Source organism: Haliotis asinina, chromosome 3 (assembly GCF_037392515.1).
Source record: "Haliotis asinina isolate JCU_RB_2024 chromosome 3, JCU_Hal_asi_v2, whole genome shotgun sequence".
NCBI lineage: Eukaryota > Metazoa > Mollusca > Gastropoda > Lepetellida > Haliotidae > Haliotis > Haliotis asinina.
The window spans coordinates 38,762,083-38,784,413 of NC_090282.1; the positions used below are offsets into that span (position 1 = coordinate 38,762,083).

Here is a 22,331-nt window from a genome sequence, read left to right on the forward strand (position 1 = left end):
CAATTACAAAACATCGGTAATTTCTGTGCTTCATGTGTGATTCAATGTTATTCAAGACACAAAAGTACTACCATGAAGCACCAGAAGAGTTCGGAATTCCCAGCGATGTACTTGAAAATAATGCATTGCCTGTAAGTGGGGTACACTGAAAATAATAGAATAGCCCTTAGCCAATCTGAAAGCGACATACATGTGTAAGGTGAGATAAAGATCAATGTGTTTATGCAATGTCTCCCAGATCCTTATTTACAATACATTAAAGTTGTAATGATAAATTTATGTGTTGGCAAATCTGAAAAAGTAATTACAACAAAACATACAAGCACAAGTCCTGACTAATGTATTCATGAAACAGCACCACACAGTTCCTTCTTGTCGTTTTGGCAGATAAGGCTAGCTGACCTGGAACAACAGTATAGCTTATAACATATTGTACTGTAGATGTTCCAATAATCAACTGTTGCTTTATGCTTAACAGAATGACACGGAATTTTCCATGGCATTAGAAGAATTTGAAAGCATTAAAACTTGAAAATAGTTATTGTAGCGCATCAGTACACTAAACATGTTTGGTTCATGAAAAGTATTCACTCACTGGAGAGTAATGGCTTGAAACGAGCCTACAGCTGTTTGTGATGAAGTTTAAATTGTTTTTAAGGACAAACAAAAAATCAGATTTTAACTGCAAAATAGTAAATGGAACCTGTTAAGCTGATGAACAAAACATATGTGAAGGCTGGATGAGACACAGAATAGTTACAAGTTATGTCTCTGGGACTCATAAAGCACTCTTTACTAAGGTTAAGCTTAACTCCCATTCTTTAACACTGAACTATGGCTACCTTAGTGACTTACAATCACCTTAGTGCACTGACAAAGGAGGCCAAGGAGAGGATGGACATGCCGCTGATGATGTCTGGGTAAACAGGCACTGAGCACTGGGGCTGTGTATTGGCAAATAAATTGTACTGTAATATATTGCAATTCTGGTACCCGTATTGCGACATGTTTTGTGATATATTGGGAGCTTAAGTGATCGACAGTGGGTGACACTAATTGTGCATGTCAATCCTATTTTCTAGAGTATAAGTCCTAAACATCTATGTTATGGAGTCCTAAACATCTATGTTATGGTTGTGATAACAAAGATCTCAAAATTAGGTTGCATTGTCATCGATTCTAAAACATCACATGTACTGTACCCAATATACCGGACTGCAGAAGAAATATTGCCATACGCATCACTTGAAAGACCTATTGTCATGTACTGGCATACCGATAATACCGTGCAGCTGTACTGAGCAGAAAACATTACGTCTCCCCTTCCTCCTAACAGGAAGTATGTTTGACAGACAGTAGCAATGGCAAGGAGTTGAGATACATGTGGATGGAACAAACTGTGGATGTCTGATAGTCTCACGATAACAGGAGTCTTCGGATGTTCATGCCAAGTCTGCTTCACTGTTACCCTTAAGAAACATTGTTGTGAATGAACAGTGCTAGACAACTATGAGGGTTCATGGACTTGACACAGAACATCAAAACTCACCTTCAGTGAACTCTATTAGTACACCAGTTCTAACAATGACTAGTACACCAGTTCTAACAATCACTAAGATGCCTAATTATCATATTTCAAGAAATAACATAAAACTTAAAATAATTACACTGGACTAACCAAACCAATATTCAACATCACTGTGTCTGTCCATGTGTTTTCCAGATTACCCTTCAGTCTCATATAGTATAATCAGCGTTCTTTGCCAACCATGTACCACACAGTTGAGTATCTCCAATTAACCCTTAAGTCTCATATAGTATAATCAGCTTTCTTTGCCAACCATGTACCACACAGTTGAGTATCTCCAATTAACCCTTAAGTCTCATATAGTATAATCAGCTTTCTTTGCCAACCATGTACCACACAGTTGAGTATCTCCAAGTAACCCTTAAGTTTCATATAGTATAATCAGCTTTCTTTGCCAACCATGTACCACACAGTTGAGTACCTCCAAGTAACCCTTAAGTCTCATATAGTATAATCAGCTTTCTTTGCCAACCATGTACCACACAGTTGAGTACCTCCAAGTAACCCTTAAGTTTCATATAGTATAATCAGCTTTCTTTGCCAACCATGTACCACACAGTTGAGTATCTCCAAGTAACCCTTAAGTTTCATATAGTATAATCAGCTTTCTTTGCCAACCATGTATCATAAAGCTGATTATCTCCAATTAACCCTTAAGTCTCATGTAGTATAATCAGCGTTCTTTGCCAACCCTGTACCACAAAATTGAGCATCTCCACGTAACCCTTAAGTCTCATATAGTATAATCAGCATTCTTTGCCAACCATGTACCACACAGTTGAGTATCTCCAAGTAACCCTTAAGTTTCATATAGTATAATCAGCTTTCTTTGCCAACCATGTATCATAAAGCTGATTATCTCCAATTAACCCTTAAGTCTCATGTAGTATAATCAGCGTTCTTTGCCAACCCTGTACCACAAAATTGAGCATCTCCACGTAACCCTTAAGTCTCATATAGTATAATCAGCGTTCTTTGCCAACTGTGCACCACAAAGCTGATTATCTCCAATTAACCCTTAAGTCTCATATAGTATAATCAGCGTTCTTTGCCAACCATGTACCACAAAATTGAGCATCTCCACGTAACCCTTAAGTCTCATATAGTAATCACCGTTCTTTGCCAACTGTGCACCACAAAGCTGATTATCTCCAATTAACCCTTAAGTCTCATATAGTATAATCAGCGTTCTTTGCCAACCATGCACCACAAAATTGAGTATCTCCAAGTAACCCTTCAGTCTAATATAGTATAATTAGCTTTCTTTGCCAATCATGAACCACAAAGTCGAGTATCACCAAGTTACCCTGAAGTCTAATAGGAGATATCATAGTTCTTCTCTGCCAACACTGTACTACAACGATGGGGTTTCTCCAAGTTACACTAGAGTCCAATAGGATTAGACTGTACCCCTGTACTCCAAACTTGACATCCCATCTAAATTCTGTTCCCATTTTCCTTGATAATGTTTCCAAGACAATACAACAGCAATCACAAATATGTAACAACACACAGTCTAATGTTTCAAGTCTTTGAGTGGAATTCAGAAGTGATATACATTCAGGACCTAAATTTATGAATGTCAGATCCAGTTTCCCCTTTAATCTTTCAAGTGCTGGCAGTGTGAACATTGCATCATGTCTGTGGTGTACTCTTCGATCTGCATTGTTGTCTCTGTCAGGCCAAACTTCTTCTGTATCAAGAATGATGCTACCTTTATCACTTTTAAAGGATCAACATCTTTTCCTGAAAAAAAAAATGCATTTCAAGTCAAAAAGCTAATAATTTGACACCGATTGAGGGATTGAAATGGGTTTATACACTTTCATCTGTAGTTATGTCACAATGAGTGCACGAAATAGTTTCCAAATTTGCTAGCCTGTGAGCCTAGCTATGTCTAAAAGATACTAGCCCACAAAATAATTCATTAGCCTACAATGCTGATATGAACATTTTCAACACGCCATAATCTTGCATGATTTAAAAGTGTATCACAACAGAAAGAGTGATATATTCACCAAATGACCCCATGAAATTAATAAAATAGTCGAGTCAGGCTGCATTGGGCCAGTGGTTATTTTGCACACTGACGACAATGAGGTTTCATTTGGCCAGTCGGTCTCAAGTGATGGTAGGTCTTTAGGGGCTAATAACTTTGAAAACATTAATAATTAAAGGTGCACTAAATCACAAAACTAAATTTGAAAAACAGAGGTGATTTGAAAATTAATATGAATTCACGTTTAATGCTGTACTTGATACTGTTTTGCTATTTATGACGACATGCAAGTGTATAAGTGTGGATGCTTGTACTATCCCAGGCTTAAGTTGGGTTTATGATGCCATCGTACTGAGATATTATGTCTCAGTTAAGCATGAATAAGCCACTCTGATACATTATACAGAGTCTGATTTGGCCAGTCCTTGCTGTACCCATTAATGCCAAACAGGGAATGGCAGGTAGCATATCTTAATGTCTTATGATATGACAAGACTGGGAAATGAACCTTCTGCTCTCCGGGCAAATGCTCTAACTACTACACCATGGAGGTAGTCTTTGCAAAACAGATATAGACTAAAAGGCAATAAGAAAATGGCAGGTAAAATCATCTCTATAACAAGAATGAAGGGGCAATGTTTTCGGTAATTTATCTGGGCTATGCAGAGCTCATCTTTTGTTCATTTGTATCGAGAAAAAATGTCTACTCTGGAGTAAGAACTCTGGTTGCAGTGATACATAGTTGTCAGTGGACTCATGTCTAAACTTTTATTGCTAAGCCAAAGAGGTTGTATAATCTTCCTTGATGGAAATGAAGTCGTGGTGTGTGGTCCTCTGCATAGAGTTCAGGTCACAAACCAGTTAAAGTTAAGCAACAATGGGCATGGAAGGGTCCTTGGAAGGGTGACTGTGTTTGGCAGCTTGATTCCTTAGAGTTCCTAGAACTTCAGTCCTGCCTCACAACAAAGCACATGTGATACATGTGGTCTCACTTTGGCAAGTGAGTTTGATCAAAATTGTCCTTGATCAATCAGAAGAAAACCTTCTTGTGTCCAACAGGCAGGTTGGACTACCTAGGATAATAATGTGTCGTCACCTTGAATCAGTAAGTGAGTGATGAAGGGAGGGAGGGAGGGAGAAAGAGGGAGTTTAGTTTTAAGCAGCACTCAGCAAAATCCCAGCTTTATGGTGGTGGTCTGTAAATAATCGTGTCTGAACCCGACAATCCTGTGATCAACAACATAAACACTGATATACGCAAATAGGAACGATGACAAGTGTCAACCAAGCGAGTGAGCTTGGCTACCTGATTCAACAAGTAGTCACCTCTTACAGCAAGCATGGGTTACTGGAGATCAGTTCTAACTCGGATATACATGAGTCACTGCTTTGAGAATTCACAAGTGTGTGGAAACAGGTTCTTTAGAAATAGTTATGATTATTATAGGGACCTCAAGTGTTGTTTGTGCAATAATTTATAAGAAACATATGCCATTAAATAGTGGGAAACATTTCAATCCAGAACAAAATGTATGTTGAAACAATAGTGCTTCATGGCTTTGTCCTGTGTCTTATCGTTTCAGTGAAGATTTTGAAAAGGGGAAAGGTTATGGAGATGAATGACACCAAAACAAAAACCACCAAATACACATTCTTATTTACAAACCTGTGAAGATCCGGGTTGCAAATAATCTTTAGCGACTCAAGCTTGTTGCAAAGTTGAGTAACATGATTGGATGGTCAGGCTCACTGATACGGTTGATACATGTTATCATATCCCAAATACATGGTTGATGCATGTTATCATATGGCAAATACATAGATTGAACGCTCATAATGTCAATCACTTGAATGTCTGGTCCAGACTTGATTATAAACAGGCTGATGTCACATAGCTGAAACATTGTTGAGTGTAGTATTTAACAACAAACAAACATACAAATTCTGACAATATCATGATTGTTTGGACTTACCAACTGCAATATGAACTGACAGTGCTGTTTTGTTCATGGTGAGAGACCATAGACGTAGATTGTGAATGTCTTTGATGCCCTTGACTGTGAAAAATGCATCCCTTACTTCAGCAAAGCTGATATTCCTTGGTGTACCTATAACAGATCCTCAAGGTTACACTGATATATGTATGTACATACATGCATACACATACATGCATACACATATACATGAGTGATCATGCATGCACACACATACATCAACATATGCACACATGTACATACACACATGCACACCCACCCATAAACATGCACACATGTACATGGACACACATACTCATGCATGCAAGCGCACACACAGACACATATATAGAGACAGACACAGAGACAGAGTTAAGAACATGCAGAATTTTTCTTTGAAGCAAATATTATCATAGATCAATTCATGTCAGGACTGTTCATTTCACTTTCATAAAATGTTCTTGACCAGGGTCCGGTTCCTCAAAGCAATCGTAGCACTAAGATGATCGTAACTCCCATACTTTAACATAGATGTATGACTGTCGTAGAGCTACGATCACTTTGAGGAATGGGGCCCTGATGGATTATCACAACTCAGAGACTAACATTCTCATGATCATGTTTTCCAGTCCAAATAATGGAACAATTGGATGAACTGTAAACACTGGTCGCTGAATGTACCAGCATATGCTGCTCTGATCTGCATGATAATATCACATAGAATGTGAGTGAGTGAGTGAGTGAGTGAGTGAGTGAGTGAGTGAGTGAGTGAGTGAGTGAGTGAGTGAGTGAGTGAGTGAGTGAGTGAGTGAGTGAGTGAGTGAGTGAGTGAGTGAGTGAGTGAGTGAGTGAGTGAGTGAGTGAGTTTAGTTGTATGCCATTTTTAGCAATATTCCAGCAATATCACGGCAAGGCAAACCAGCAATGGGCTTCATACACTGCAACCATGTGGGGAATCAGACCTGGGTCTTCGGTGTAACAAGCGAATGCTTTACACAAGGTTGCAGCATTACACATTTGAAGACATAACCACTACCACCTAGAAGAGCCTGCCGGTAAAAATTGTGGATTGTGTTGTTAAAACAGAAAAGGTGATGATGAAGCCAAATTATTTCAGAAGGACTATGCTTCATCTACACTAGCAATGTAAGTCAGCTCAGGGGCCAAAGTGACATAACATTTTATTAATGGTTGTCCAACTTTCTCACAGGAAGAATGGTACCATGGTAACAGGTCCTGATGATCATGTTATTTTGTAACTTTGGATTATTATGATCATCACTGTAATCTATCCATACAGTGCTGAGATCCGTCTTGGCTGGTCACAGGTTCTTTGTTTTTCCCTCAATCGTAGGATCTCAACCTCAACAGCGCTTTGTCACCCGTGAAGGTCCCAGGGTAGAATAGGCCTTCAGCAACCCATGCTTGCCATAAAAGGTGACTATGCTTGTCGTAAGAGGCGACTAACGGGATCGGGTGGTCAGACTAGCTGACTTGGTTGACACATGTCATCGGTTCCCCATTGCGCAGATCGATGCTCATGTTATTGATCACTGGATTGTCTGGTCCAGACTCGATTATTTACAGACCGTCGCCATATAGCTGAAATATTGCTAAGTGCGACGTAAAACTAAACTCACTCACTCACTCACTCACTCAACGGCGCTTTGTATTATCAATCTCAACTCCCGGGGGATTATACAACTCTTGCAGCCTCTAGGTGCACAGAGTTTATGTGGTTTTCCCATGTATACAATTAAACTCAAGACAGCACATAACTCACCTTCCATGAGGACGACCAGGATGTCCCTGAGAATAGTCACTGTTGTCACAACAACAAATACGGAAAACACAAATGTACAAATAGGGTCAGCCATCTTCCATTCAGGCTGAAACAGTTGGAATAGGTTCAGAGTAATAATACAATACAAGACAGTTTCATTTGCAAGGCAATGTCTCTGTAAAGCCGACTCACATTCAAATGAGTAAAGAATGCCTTACTGTGAAACTCTCAATAATGATAGATAAGTGATACAGGTTTTGATCATGTGGCTCTTTACTTGTTGCATTATAGTTCTGAAGGATTACTCTAAATACAGTAAGAATTGTTACATGCCTCCTCAAACCATGTTTTTAACACACTAACCGACACCATGAGTATAGTCGAAGTATTTTAACACAAGTTTCACATGTTCGCAAAATGGACACAGAAGCAATAAATGTCTCCTGGAAGTAACAAGAACACCAGGAGACATTTGTTCCTTGTGCCTTTTTTGCCAACATGTGAAACTCATTTTAAAATACCACTGATCTTGCTACGAGATAACTCTTCAGAATCGGCCAGAACTGATACTAAGAGTAATGGTCAATATTGTGCAGTCCCCATACAGTGTATCTGAGTCTGAGCAGTGAATGTGTTTGTGACAAGCAGGCGGGGCAAGTAATCTGGATGAATACACGTGGTTCCTACAGGTAGATTGGCGATTAAGCACATGCAATACAATCAATACTGCTGCTGTTTAAGATGTGTCTCGTAGAGCTATTTAGTCCACGACACAATTCACACGAGGAAATTGAACTTTTCAATATTCAGACGACAACCTGTTATCCTTGTTTCAAATGAATGTTCTGGAGGCGATTCCCATGTATGCAAATTGGGGTCATTTGTCAGGTCATGGCTCATCTAATACTTGTCAAGCAGTAGTTTCCGATGTATGGAGCAATTGTTCATATATGGCAATTATATGGTCTTCTGTGTTTGGGGGCGGTGGGGTAGCCTAGTGGTTAAAGCGTCCGCTTGTCACGCCGAAGACTGGGGTTCGATTCCCCACATGGGTACAATATGTGAAGCCCATTTTCTGGTGTCCCCCGTCATTACATTGCTGGAACATTGCTGGAACATTGCTAAAAACGGTATAAAACCTCACTCACTCACTCACTCACTCACTCACACTTCTCTGATTGGATGCTGTTCAAGCGATTCAATTATAGAAGGTTTTTTACCTTAAAATAAACAATAAGAGCAGCTACAAGTACTCCAACACTTTGAAGCAGATCTCCTAGTACATGGACAAATGCAGCTCTCACGTTGATATTAAAGTCCTTTTTCTTGTGCTGTTGTGTCTCCTCATGTGTCTCTGAGATGCTGCCATACTTCCGTCTGCTGGTTGAGAAGGCAGCATCTTCACTGAAGGAATTATACTCATTTGATTGGTCATGACTGTGGGAGTGACCGTGAGAATGGGAGTGGGAGAGACCACCATGGGAGTGACCGTGGCCACTTTGATGAAGGGTGACGCCAAGGCTGAAACAGGGAGATTGGTCACTGAACAACACACCATCAGGAACAACAGCAACAGGAACAACACCATCAAAAACAAGAGCAACAGCAACAGCAACAACACCATCAAAAACAGCAGCAACAGGAACAAAAGCATCTGAAAATGCAGCATCTTAAAAAATGTGCCAAAAAGAAAGCGTCACAAACAACAGCATACGGAAAGTATGGTTTCTAGAAACACTCAGCAATATTCCAACTATATGGATGCAAATGGAAAAACTTACACAACATTAAAGAAAACACCACAGGCAGCTGTTATAAGCATGATATCAGCGTTGATTTCATAGTTGTCTTCCACAATGCGGAGTCCAGCTGAGTAGCAGAGTATGCCAGTGAGCACCCACAGAAGAAGGATGGACACCAGTGCCCCAAGCACCTCTGTAAAAGAGACATGAATATTAGGAGGGCGGCGGCCCCCTGTACACTTCTAGTAACAGACGTGTTTATTAGGGCAGCAGCGTCTCAATCAATCTCTGTAACAGACATGACAATATCTGGGCACCTGCACCAGATATTCAGAGCACCTCTGAAACAGACAGGTCAATATAAGGTCTCCAGTACTTCTCTGTTACAGAGGTCAATGTGAGGTTCCCAATATGCTTGCTACAGAGGGCAATATGCAGTCCCCAATATGCCTGTTACAGAGGTTAATATGAGGTCCCTGATATGCCTGTTACTGAGGTCAATATGAGGTTCCAAATATGCATGTTACAGAAGTCAATATGAGGTTCCCAATATGCCTGTTACAGAGGTCAATATGAGGTTCCCTATATGCCTGTTACAGAGGTCAATATGAGGTTCCCAATATGCCTGTTACAAAGGTCAATATGAGGTCCCCAATATGCCTGTTACAGAGGTCAATATGAGGTCCCCAATATGCATGTTACAGAGGTCAATATGAGGTTCCAAATATGCATGTTACAGAGGTCAATGAGGTTCCCAATATGCCTGTTACAGAGGTCAATATGAGGTCCTTAATATGCCTGGTAAAGAGGTCAATATGAGGTCCCCAATATGCCTGTTACAGAGGTCAAAATGAGGTCCCCGATATGCCTGTTACAAAGGTCAATATGATGTTCCAATATGCCTGTTACAGAGGTCAATACTGGAACATATGTGCTCTGATCACTTCAATAAAAGACATGTCAGTACTACGATTCCTGTAAACTAATTACCTCTTAATAGACAAGGCATCATAAACTTAATGAGCAGTTTATGATAATTACATTACATGCAATGTTAAATACAGTATGTGAAAAAGTATCATAATGTCTAAAACACAGGTTCAATTTGGAGTGAGTGAGTTTGATTTTATGCCACTTTTAGCAATATTCCAGCAATATCACAGCAGGGGACACCTGAAATGGGAGGTTCAGTTTGGAACAAAATAGAAGTTGATTTGCCCCAAGTTGAGTAACATGAGGAGGGCTGTAACTAAGCACTGAACAATCGGTGCAATTGTTGTGTTAATGACAGCAATTAATCGATGGCAGAAACGAAAAACTATCAATGCATGGATAGTATGTGACTATGGATAGTTTAGTCACTGACATCTGTTCACAAATGAGGATTCGTTCACTTTGATTTAGACTTATCCATCCCTGTTACCTTTTAACAATTTGATCTGGGTTTCAAGTTTCTTGCCAGTTATTGAAAGAGACTACTTCATCTTGTATGTATCTCACATCATCTATACATTCATTTGGGAAATGACTTCCAGTGATACAATTCAAGGAGAAAATAACTTACTGCAACAGTACTGCAATAGCTGGTTGCAATAGTATGTCGCTATTGCAGTAGTTGTTTCCCCATCAATAGTTATTCCTAATCATGAGTATTAATTTGAAATCTGTGACAGAACCCTGTTATGGGATTGTACTTGACAGCTAACAGATGCATCACAATATCATTACATCGATCGCAACAGATCAGTAAACAACACGTTATAAGCACACAACAAATAGCTGAACAACCTCACACAATTCTTAGTGACAAGTAATGTAATTTAGTTTTGAATACAGATATCTTCTTCTTTTTCAAACTGAACCGACCATAACCAAAGCAAATTTGTCATAATAATCCCTGAACCATGGAGTCAAAACCTGTGACTCTGATCACTCTGCAAGTTTGACACTTGCTTGGAACATGTAAGAACTATTTCAAGGAAACTGCATCACGTAGTGTAACGAACCAGCTCTGTACCAGCCAAAGCTGAGCTTCTTAGTGGACCTCCTTGTACCGAGGTACAGAGCTAGTAGTGAGATCATGAAGCTGGCAAAGTCTGTGAGGAGGTGAGCCCCATCGGAGATCAGAGCCAAGCTGTGGGCTAGGAAACCACCTGAAACAACGAGTACAGAAACCAGTGAGCTTAAACCGATTTTAGAACACATCCTATCACATGTGTTTACTTAATGTGGAGAATTTGAGCAGTTTGGTTACACCAGGGAGCATGTGTATAGTACCCATAAATTCAATGATAGGCTCCTGGCACTCCAAAGGGGGGCTACCCAGCACAGAAATTGTAGTAACTTGGACGACCAGGCCACCCAAGCCCTACATGGACCCTCACTGCTGAAATACTGGACATCGCACCAATGTATTTCACTTTAAACAACAAGAGTCATCAGAAAATGACATATATCCCTGTCCCCCACATGTTTGAAAAAACAAATGATCTCACAGTTACTCATTGTTTTTTTTAGACTAAGTTTGAATTGTTTCCATGGAATTCATGAAAAATATAAATGCCATATATCTGTAATCAGCAAAGTCACAATTTCAAGATCTGTCTCATATATATGCAAAGATCTGTTGAAAGATATGAAATGGTTTTTGAGTTGTGCTCTGGAAACGAAACCCATCCCTCCAATTTGAGACTAGGTCTGAAACGTTTCCATGGAAACCGAGAAAATAATAAATCACAAAAAACTTTAAAAAGCAAAAGGCACCACTCTGGGGTCTGCCACACATATCTACCAGGTTTTACTGACAGATATTTAGAAGTTTTTGAGTTCTGCTCCGGAAACGAAACACACCTCTCACTTTTGAGAGTAAGTCAAAAACATTTCCATGGAAACTGAGAAAATAATAATACACAAAAACCTGGAAATAGCAAAAGGCACCACTTTTGGTTCCGATTGATATATCTACCAAGTTTTGCAGAAAAATATTGATTGGTTTTTGAGTTGTGCTCCGGAAACGAAGCCCAACCCTACATTTTGAGACTAAGTCTGAAACATTTCCATGGAAACCAAGAAAATGATAAATCACAAAAACCCGTAAATACTAAAAGGCACCTATCTGGGGTCTGCCACACATATCTACCAGGTTTTACTGACAGATATTTAGAAGTTTTTGAGTTCTGCTCCGGAAACGAAACACACCTCTCACTTTTGAGAGTAAGTCAAAAACGTTTCCATGGAGACCAAGAAAATAGTAAATCACAAAAACCTGTAAATACCAAAAGGCACCACCATAGGTTAAGACTCATAAATCTACCAAGTATTGCAGAAGAATATTGAATGGTTTTTGAGTTGTGCTCCGGAAACGAAGCCCATCCCTCCATTTTGAGACTAAGTCTGAAACATTTCCATGGAAACCAAGAAAATGATAAATCACAAAAACCCGTAAATACTAAAAGGCACCTATCTGGGGTCTGCCACACATATCTACCAGGTTTTACTGACAGATATTTAGAAGTTTTTGAGTTCTGCTCCGGAAACGAAACACACCTCTCACTTTTGAGACAAAGTCCAAAACGTTTCCATGGAGACCAAGAAAATAGTAAATCACAAAAACCTGTAAATACCAAAAGGCACCACCATAGGTTAAAACTCATAAATCTACCAAGTATTGCAGAAGAATATTGAATGGTTTTTGAGTTGTGCTCCGGAAACGAAGCCCATCCCTCCATTTTGAGACTAAGTCTGAAACGTTTCCATGGAAACCAAGAAAATTTGAAGTCACAAAAACCTGTAAATAGCAAAAGGCTCCACTTCAGTTTCTGACTGATGTAGCTGCCAAGTTTTGCTGAGAAATATTGAGCGGTTTTTGAGTTCTGCTCTGGAAACAAAGCCAACTCCACCATAAGACTAACACCAAAATGTTCCAAGGAAAAACAAAAAATGCCAAAAATCTGTAAATAGCAAAAGGCACAACCATAGGCTGAGATTACTATATCCATCATGTTTGGTCTAAAAATATTGAACAGTTTCTGAGATATGCTCCGGAAACAAAATGATTACGGACGGACGGACGGACGGACCAGGCGTCGGTTATATCACCCCGCATTACATGCTGGGGGTATAAAAAGGTAAATCAATTAAAGTGAAATTCAGATAGCGAATCCTCATAATTTTACTTTTCCAATTGCACATTTAAATCTCAGAAATTTGTTCAACTTAGGATACAAGTTGTTTAATGACGATCATAGTTTCAAGTCGCTATTACTGGTTTGTAATACAAGGGAGTAAGCGCTGTAGTTGGAACAGTGAAACAAGTACACTAAGTGCTAACTTAACCCTACTTGTTCTCAGTGTTTCATCTAATGTGCTAGTAATAGCGATTTTAAACTATGATGGTTTATTAAACAAATTTTATCCAAAGTTGAATAAAACTCTGTGATTTAAATGTGCAATTGGCATGGTAAAATTATGAGGATTCACTATCTTAATGTCACTATATTTTAGATACATTTTTGTTCAAAGTGAAAGTTATTGGTACATTGTCATGGCAGACAGACTTCAGCATAGTATCATGGTAGCATGATACACTCAAAGAAATATGAAATAACATATTGACTGAGCTACCCATTTGCCAAGACACGTTTGGATTTCCTTGGGAACGGAGAAAAAGAGGATACTTATCAACAACAGTATTTATCTGCAGTAAAAAGACTGCAAATTCATCTGTCTTACCAGAAATTTTGGTCTACAAATCTGAGTGCAGCAAAGCCTCTGTTTTACAAGATTCTTACCAACAATCTCTCCAATCATGAACAGAAGACACAGGACACTGGCTATTATGAGTTTCCGTCGAGCACTCTTGTCCACCTTTCCTAGTGGCGTATCATCATGACAATGATTACCTGAAAAGAAAAAATGATGATGATGATGATGATGATGATGATGATGATGATGATGACTGAACTACATTTAACTCCACAAAAAATTTACTGAAAGCACAATAGTTACTGTTTAGCTTTTTAAAACAGTGTGTCATAATGAAATGAACTCCACACAGCTATACCCAAAGCAAAAAGAGTGACTTACTTCTTTTCAGAATTAGTAAGTAAAATGCCTTAATAAAGTTTGCATGATATCCCTAAGATACAGACTGCACTTTTCAGGATGTACAGTGCCATGTCGTACCAATATTTGCTGATGAAGCCTTGACATTTAATGTAATTAGAACTTTCTTCTCTGCAGAATTGTCAAACAATCTCAAAATTGAAGGCTGATTACAGGTGAAACAAGACTGATTTGACCAGTGGTAACAATCCTTGTACATAGACCACATTGTGAGCCTTTTCACCAAAAATGAGGTTGCCCTTGTCTCAGAAAACTTTTCAAGGTAGCCATTACTTCTGTTATCATTTGCATTATTTTCGCATTATTTTGCATTATTCTGGTGGTGAATTAAGATTCATAAGCTGCAGTATGTTTCATACCGGATGACAGGGATGAAATGAGTGGGCTGTTGTCAACTGATTGAGGTGTGGAGTTTATTCTGAAAAGAAACATATTCTGAAATAAATAAATCAATGAAAACTGGAATAAGAATTATTCTACTTTGTATCCTTTGACAAACCTAGAAATGTACTCAAAGTGAACCCCACAATCTCTAACACATACCATCAAAAGAGTAGGGGATATTCCATTTTGCAAGTATGCCACTAGCCAATGCAATTCCATAATAAGAAAGAGTAATATATATCCATACAGAAGAAACATTTTCAAAGAAATGGAATAAATTGTCACATTTTCCCTTAATTCCTCTTTGGCTTCATCATTAGCATTTTATCAATTTTGTCAATCCAATATCCCCTAAGTTTTTGGAATGGTATATGTCAGTATTGTAGCACCACTAATGATCACCTGAATGATCCTAATTTCAGTAAAATATTAATCAAACATCACAGCCACTTAAATCACCCTCTTCACAAGGAATGACCTGCTACCATACACTGTACATAGTGGGCTCTGGTGACCATCAAATTTCTTTAAATAGATCCCTGCACCAAACACTCATGATATCACAGGACTGTCTAGTCCGGATGTGACTATTTACAGACTAACACCATATGGCTGGAGTATTGCCGAGTATGGCACTAAACAACTAACTAAAACACCATACCAAACAGTTGTAAATTTGAATAGAAAAAGAATGTAAGACAGCACATGAGGATGGGATCAGTTTCAAGATGATCTTTGTCATGAATAGGTGCTAACGAAACTCTTAAAAATGCAAGGAGGCCCACAGGGCTGATAACAAATAAAAAGTCTTGCCTGCCCTGTTAGCATGTAATCAGCCCTGTATTAAAAATAGGAAATTGAGATATGGTGTTAAAATAAAGTAATTAATGACCTACTTGAAATGAGGTAAACTTAAAAAAGCAAATTTAATAAAATCATAACTTGGTGGTCACTTTTGATTCATTTAGTATCACTGCCATCTGAATCAGAAAAGGAGAAAAGGACGACATTATTCATTAGCTGAAAACATTCTCTAGACCAAACACATTTAGTGTTAGATAAATGGGTTGGCTGGTCTGTGAAAGTAAGAGTTTGATTGATCATGAACTATACAGACATTGATCATCTAGCTACCACAATTGTAAACTGTATTCGAAATATGTTCCGCACCCATGGAAAATGTATTGGCGCACAGGGCTGGCTATAAAATAATGTTGTAAGCCCGCCATTAGCAGCCATAAAACAGGCATTTCTAAGACGAGTTTGTATACCTCATGGTTTTATACCACTTTTAGCAATATTCCTCTAATATATCAGGTGATACCAGAAATGGGCTTCACACATTGTACCCGGGGGGTGGGGGGAAGGGGGATTCAAACCCAGGTCTTTGGCATGACTAACAAACACGTAAACCACTAGGCTGGCCCACAGCCCCAACACCTAAATGGATTTTGCAACCATGGTATATAACACAGTCATGATCTTCAAGACGAATTTGCATACCTCATTTCCTCCATCGCGTTCATGGAGCATAACACACTGTCATCCCTATACCGCTGAGTTGGGGGGCATTGGAAGTAAATCTGAAAAGCACTTGTTACCCTACTGTGACACCTCACAATGCCAAGGAGGCAACAGTTCATTTACATCACATGCAATTGGATTGCTAATTCTCAATTTCCTTGTATATATTTCAAATGAACTATGGATCCATTGACATATAGTCACATGACAGGTGTTAGCACGGAAATACATACACATTATGTTAAAGCAATAACACTATGTCACTTCTGACTTCTGAGCATTCATTTAACAAACAACTAGTCACTGAAATATACACATTTTACAGAAAATATAAGTGTTTAAATAAAATTATAAATACAAAAAAAAAGGAGCACAGAGACTTTCTACATTTTCAGACTTGCCACATTTTCTAAACTTGCATGGGCTTTCTTGGATATATTTGCTTCAGGGTCTGTATGCCAGACTAATATGTTGCTGGGAGTCTTGAAAAACAATCAATAGTTTGGTAAAAGAATTGTTTTCAATAGTTCAAAAAAAGCAAAGTAACACATAGACATGGTTGACTTTAAACGTTTAAACCAGTTACTGATGCCTGTTGCCTGAATGATGAAAGAACACGTTGCTTGAAAACTTTTACTGATGAGTCAATGATTTATCCCTCTTTACTGTTTATAGAATTACTTAAGAGGTTTGTTGCTTAATGCCACACTCAGCAATATTCCAACTATATGGTGTCAGTCTGTAAATAATCAAGTCTGGACCTGACAATCCTGTGATCTACATCATAAGCATTAATCTATGCAATCAGGGTACAATGAAGTGTCCACAAAGTCAGCAAGCCTGAAAACTCAATCCTGTTAGTCAACTCTTAAGACGAGCATAGTTTGCTGAAGATCAATTCTAATCGAATCATTTTGGATAATTTAACAGACTCTGCAAGACAAGAATTCAAGGGAAATGGGAAATAATATTTTATACAGACATAAAACTGTTTTTCTTGACAAATGTGTGAATCATATTTGAACACAGAGAACACATATACTTGTGGTCAATCACAAAGGTTACCTGACACATCATCCTTCTAGGTGTTCTTGGACTCAGTAGTGGAGTGTAACAAAAAGTACTGAGACTAAGTTTACTTAGACTGATATATGTGCAGGTATCATGCTGAACGAACTTTTGCTGACACAATTACTGTTTAAACATCCAATATATCCAGCTGTGTAACATAATAATTATCACCTCTCTAAAACCCGATCTGGAACTCCACCAAATCTACATAAAGATGGATCAATACAAGCACAGTTTAACTCTGCTTCACCTAAGATAAATCACTGAGTACACATGTCAATAAATTTCATTGTATTTCTTGGCCAAGAAATTCAGTTAGCATATAACTCATTGGTGTGGGATAATTTATAGATATGTGCCTGCAAAGCCACTGCGACTAAGCCCTGTCGTGCTGACTTACATAGTTGAAACAGATACTTCTGACCATAGAGGATGCAGCTATGTGATACATCACATGACACTTGTGACATGAGAGAACGGCTCATGAGTAATCCTTGTTGCGCAATATCTCAGTGAAGATTGGTTTGTTTTAACTACTTACAAGATTACATCTTGAATCAAAAGAACGCTTGGCTTGTTTGGCATGACATAATAAAAATATTCATCATCAAGACAGCAATAAATGACGCCATTACTACATGCCAGAAAACTTTGTAAGCTGTGAGACACCTGTTTTTGTAAACTGTTTATTAGTCATGCATATCATAGTCAGCATTTGAAATTAAAGGTCCTGTGTTCGGATAAGGTTTGAGGATATAGTACCTGCATCCAAAATGAGTATAAAAAGTTACACTTTTAACACAAAGAGCCTTTGTCTATACTGATATGATTTATCATGTTTATCATGTGTTTATCTGTTACCTTTTACTACATAAGCTAGGCCAGGTCACATACAGCTATCAGTACAGTCTCGGGGAAGGTTTTACAAAGACAACAGGTCTGATGCATCACAGTCTGCAATTGTGGAATAAACATTTTGAAAACTACGCTTTTCTCTTTCCAGAGTAGAAGTAATGGTCATAAATGTGGGAGATGGGTTTAACTGTGATTTAACTATTTTTATTGTTTCAAAATGCCTGATTCATAACGGAGAAAGACTGATTATGTACATACGTGTCTTTGGGGTTTAGCCTGTTGGTGGAGACAACATGCCAAAGCACAGAGTTATGTGTATGTGAGGAGAGAGAATTTGGTATGGTGAGGTATTGCACTTGGCCAGCAGTTTCAAATATTTGCAGGTCCTTGTGACCTTCAGTAAATTATCTGTCAATGCACTATTTTCAACAATGACATTTCCATTATCGTTTTTCCCTATTAACATTCGAAAATCACCATGGTTCAGCATGTTACAAAACTTACAATTTCACTTTCTGTAATTTCCACATTTTGCGCATGGGAAAGTCAACAACAGTCTTTAACCACTAAAAACTTCTTTGAGCACCATAAACTTCACAAATTGAAAAAGTGAGAAACTGTGTACAGTGTGGTCTTTTCTGTTTTTTATTTGATTTTAACAAAATGGGCCTGTAGAGTTTAAAGGGGCACTGATGCGGAGCGAATAATGTTTCTCGCCAACGGTCTAATTACGAAACCAAACCGCAATTTGGTCAGCGCCCGCTCCTTCGACCGTGACGGACAAAGGAACTGGGCTCCTGGCCGGATGCCCATCATATGCCATTTGTTTAAAAATATCCATGGTATTCCTTGTCCGATCGTAACCAAATATCCCAGCAGTGTAGTACTTTTCGGATGCTTGGATGGTATAGTTACTGATCCAATTTGATCCTATTTCTGCGTTTTTAACCTCGATATTTAATCATGTTACATGAAAATATGATGTCTACAGGCACGTAGCAAGCCATTTGTTTCAGTACGGAAGATTGCAAAGCTTTATATTTAGGTAGTTTTGAGTGTTGGTTGAGCTGTGATAGCAAATATCATATGTAAATTTTGGTAGCTATGGTAGCTACAATGGTTTCTTATTTATGATAATAAAAACACACAGTTGATTTATTTGAATTCGTAAACAAAAAACGATGACTTTGCCTTTGGTAGAGAAATCTGAAAATTTTCTTACGTAAAAAACCCTTATTTCACCTATTTACCTATGTCCACAGTAAATGCCTGTGTGTATTCCTTATGTAACGAAATTCCGTTGGTATCCGCAAAACAGTTTCCGCCCATAAGTGTTTTCAGGCTGCATGCGACACAGAGATTACATCTTCCTTGCTGTAACTCGCGCTTGATGGTGTAAATACACGTGTCATTTGTCACCATTCCCTGGATGGTCAATTAATGACTTTTTAACAAGTATAATTAGTAGTAACACCACTTCGGTTACTCAACAAAGGTTCCCATTTGGCATTTCTCCTGTCTGGAGTAAATACTCAACATTATAAATTAAGGTCTGTAATTGCAAATGTATTGTATGTTATGTAATATGTGCATGTAAGTGATGCAAGAGGTTTTATCAGCTGAGTTACAAAAGCAAACATCGATCAAAGGATTAACCGATAACACACTGATTGATTAATTACTTTTATCTTCTAGCGGATTTGTCAAAAGGCAGAGTGTGTAGATGAAAACACCCTGTCGTAAAGTGTGAGTGCAAAAACAACATCCTCCCTTCAAAGAATTAACCACCCTTGCGTTGATTGACTGATTGCTCATTATTGGTTAACTAAATTACTTAGAATAGTGGACATCATGCAATTAGTTGCCAGGTGTGCTATCTTGGGAGACCAATGAGAGGTTTATCTGTTTTTCAGTAACGAAAGACGTGAAACGATGTGTTACTTTTTCGCAAATGAGACAGTTGCAAGACACGCGACACAGAGCAGGATTATGTATCAGCTGCAGATGAATGGAATACGATTTCTTTTACGTGGATATTGATGGATACACTCCTGAACAAGGTAGTAGCCTGACATTGTTGCTATAAAATTAGTCTGTTTTACATTCATTATTTGCATTTTGTTTTAGTTTATTTGTTGTAGCATTCAGCAGAATCTGTATGACAGAAAACAGACACTAGATCGCGTATGTGTGTGAAATAGCACATTGGCAATCTATACAATGTATAAATGTTGCTGTTATGTTAGAAATTTACTATGAGTATAAGCAGATCGTGTGTTCATTTATTTATTTTCAGAATCATACAAATATGAGAATAAACTAATTAGGGTTATGAGGCAAAATATAGAGACGTACATTGGCTTCGTTATTTTTCCGTCCTAATAGGTTTGTTTTACCATTTCTACCACTGGCAGATGATTAACCTTCAAAGTGTTTCATTTGTTTTCATAATACATTTGTAATGAAATAAAAAATGACATCACCTCAGTTGATCTGTCTATAATTAAACTATCAGTTGCGCCTATGGACTGCGCAGCAGAGGTCACGAACCAGTCACGAATTCTGGGATATCATCCGGGTACTCACGGGAGAAAAACAATAACAAAAGTTTACACCAGTCCACGGAAATTGCTCCGCATTAGTGCCCCTTTAAGGGCTTCAGGCAGCAGCAGGCTCAGATGGGCAGCTACTCTTAATGCCTTGTCTAGGCAGGGAAACAAGAAACACCATCACATGCTTTAGATTGAAAACACTGGAGCCAAACCATCAATTTCTGTTCCAAACAGGTGTTTTTCCTGTTTAGTATGTAGACAGGTATAAACATTGGTGATCCTGAGTGGAGGAAATTATCAACATTCTTTTCACTGCTCCAAATGGGTTCCAACTGGCTCTCAAAATTACCAAAGCATTAAAGCAGTACACATAAACCCTGTTACCAGATACCTTCCAATATATTTGTGAGGGGATGTGAACAAAATGTAAGTACCATGATTAATATGATTCAATAAAGCGATTTATGTGGGCGTTGGCCGTGCCTCCACACTGCACTTCACTTTTTTGTTTTCACTTCATAACACTTTTTTTTTACCCCCACCATCTATGCATTATCTATGGCTGTATGACAGATAATTTCAGCAATGCATATCATCCCTTACCCATCCCGTATTTGGGTATAAAAATTTTGGAGTGATTGCATCCGATTCTTATCGGAACTCCGAATATGACACTATCAATAGTGTCACGAGCGGCAAGATTACAGAATACCGGACACTTCCTGTCATCTTTCAAAGAAGCAAGTTTACGTTAGGGTTAGGATTGGGCTTTGGTTTAGGGTTGGGGTAAGATTTAGGTTTTGCGTTTGGGTTGAGTGACGTGACATCCGGTATTCCGTATCTGTACATGGCCTGATACAGTGACAGCCGTGGAGAAGGTGATTACACAATCATATCAACCTTGAAGGGGACAATAGCTCCCTTGTTTCATCAGCATCACAGTGACAAACAACTGAAGTACAGCGATGTGGGGTTCTCGCCGAAGTGTCACTCTCGCTCTCGCTGTCATCGTCCTGAATGGAAGGGTTTGTCCATGAAACGCTTGTATCAAGATTGGACATTGTTTATGTTGTCGATGAAAGTGAAAAGTTCCTGAGTTTGGGAGTAGGGTGTCTAGCTGGGCATGGCAATATAGAGTTATTAATGCACAGATAACAATCTCTGAATCAGGTCATCCCAGGGCATATTGTGTACGGAAATAAAGTCGGGCGAGGTCATGTGCGAGTTTGTCAGACTGTTTAAAACTCCTCACAGCACCCTGAGATTTGAACTTGCAGCTCCTCGCAAAGGTATCCGGACGGTAACGCGCTGAAAAGGAGTTTGTTGTTTTCTAATAAGGGGTATAACTCTAATTGATGATGCATTTGTGAAACCCGCTAAGCAAATCTGGGGAATGCATCTTGACTTGGGTTCTTAGTCTGTGAAAAAACAAAGTGAGGATGATCGATTCGAACTTTATTTAGATCTACCATAACAACATGTCACATCCAGGTCGTGTCAACAAACAGCACTAGCACTATCGCATTTAGGACACTTAATATATAACACTGTAGTCTTATTATCACGGAAATCAGATAACCAGTTTGTTGCCATCAATCCATGGGTTGGCCTACTTATGACTATTACAATCATGGTCAAGGTAACATGCTAACTTTGATAGGTAAATGTCTTCATGGGAAAATGTTATGTTTGTACGTACCTACATACCACCAATTTCACAAGTATTTGTTCGTAAC

The 22,331-nt window shown here is 38.6% G+C and overlaps 1 protein-coding gene across 1 annotated transcript; it reads right to left on the reverse strand.

The window, feature by feature from the left end:
• Window positions 1-2,924: 2,924 nt before the first annotated feature.
• On the reverse strand, window positions 2,925-21,801 carry LOC137277968 (proton-coupled zinc antiporter SLC30A2-like). Its single transcript, XM_067809987.1, has 9 exons — window positions 21,496-21,801; window positions 14,569-14,627; window positions 13,876-13,986; window positions 11,092-11,238; window positions 9,125-9,278; window positions 8,564-8,864; window positions 7,344-7,449; window positions 5,561-5,695; window positions 2,925-3,334 (listed from the first exon to the last, which is right to left on the reverse strand). The coding sequence occupies exons 1-9, from the start codon at window positions 21,654-21,656 to the stop codon at window positions 3,189-3,191; spliced, it is 1,320 nt and encodes a 439-aa protein (XP_067666088.1). The 5' UTR covers window positions 21,657-21,801; the 3' UTR covers window positions 2,925-3,188.
• Window positions 21,802-22,331: the final 530 nt, after the last annotated feature.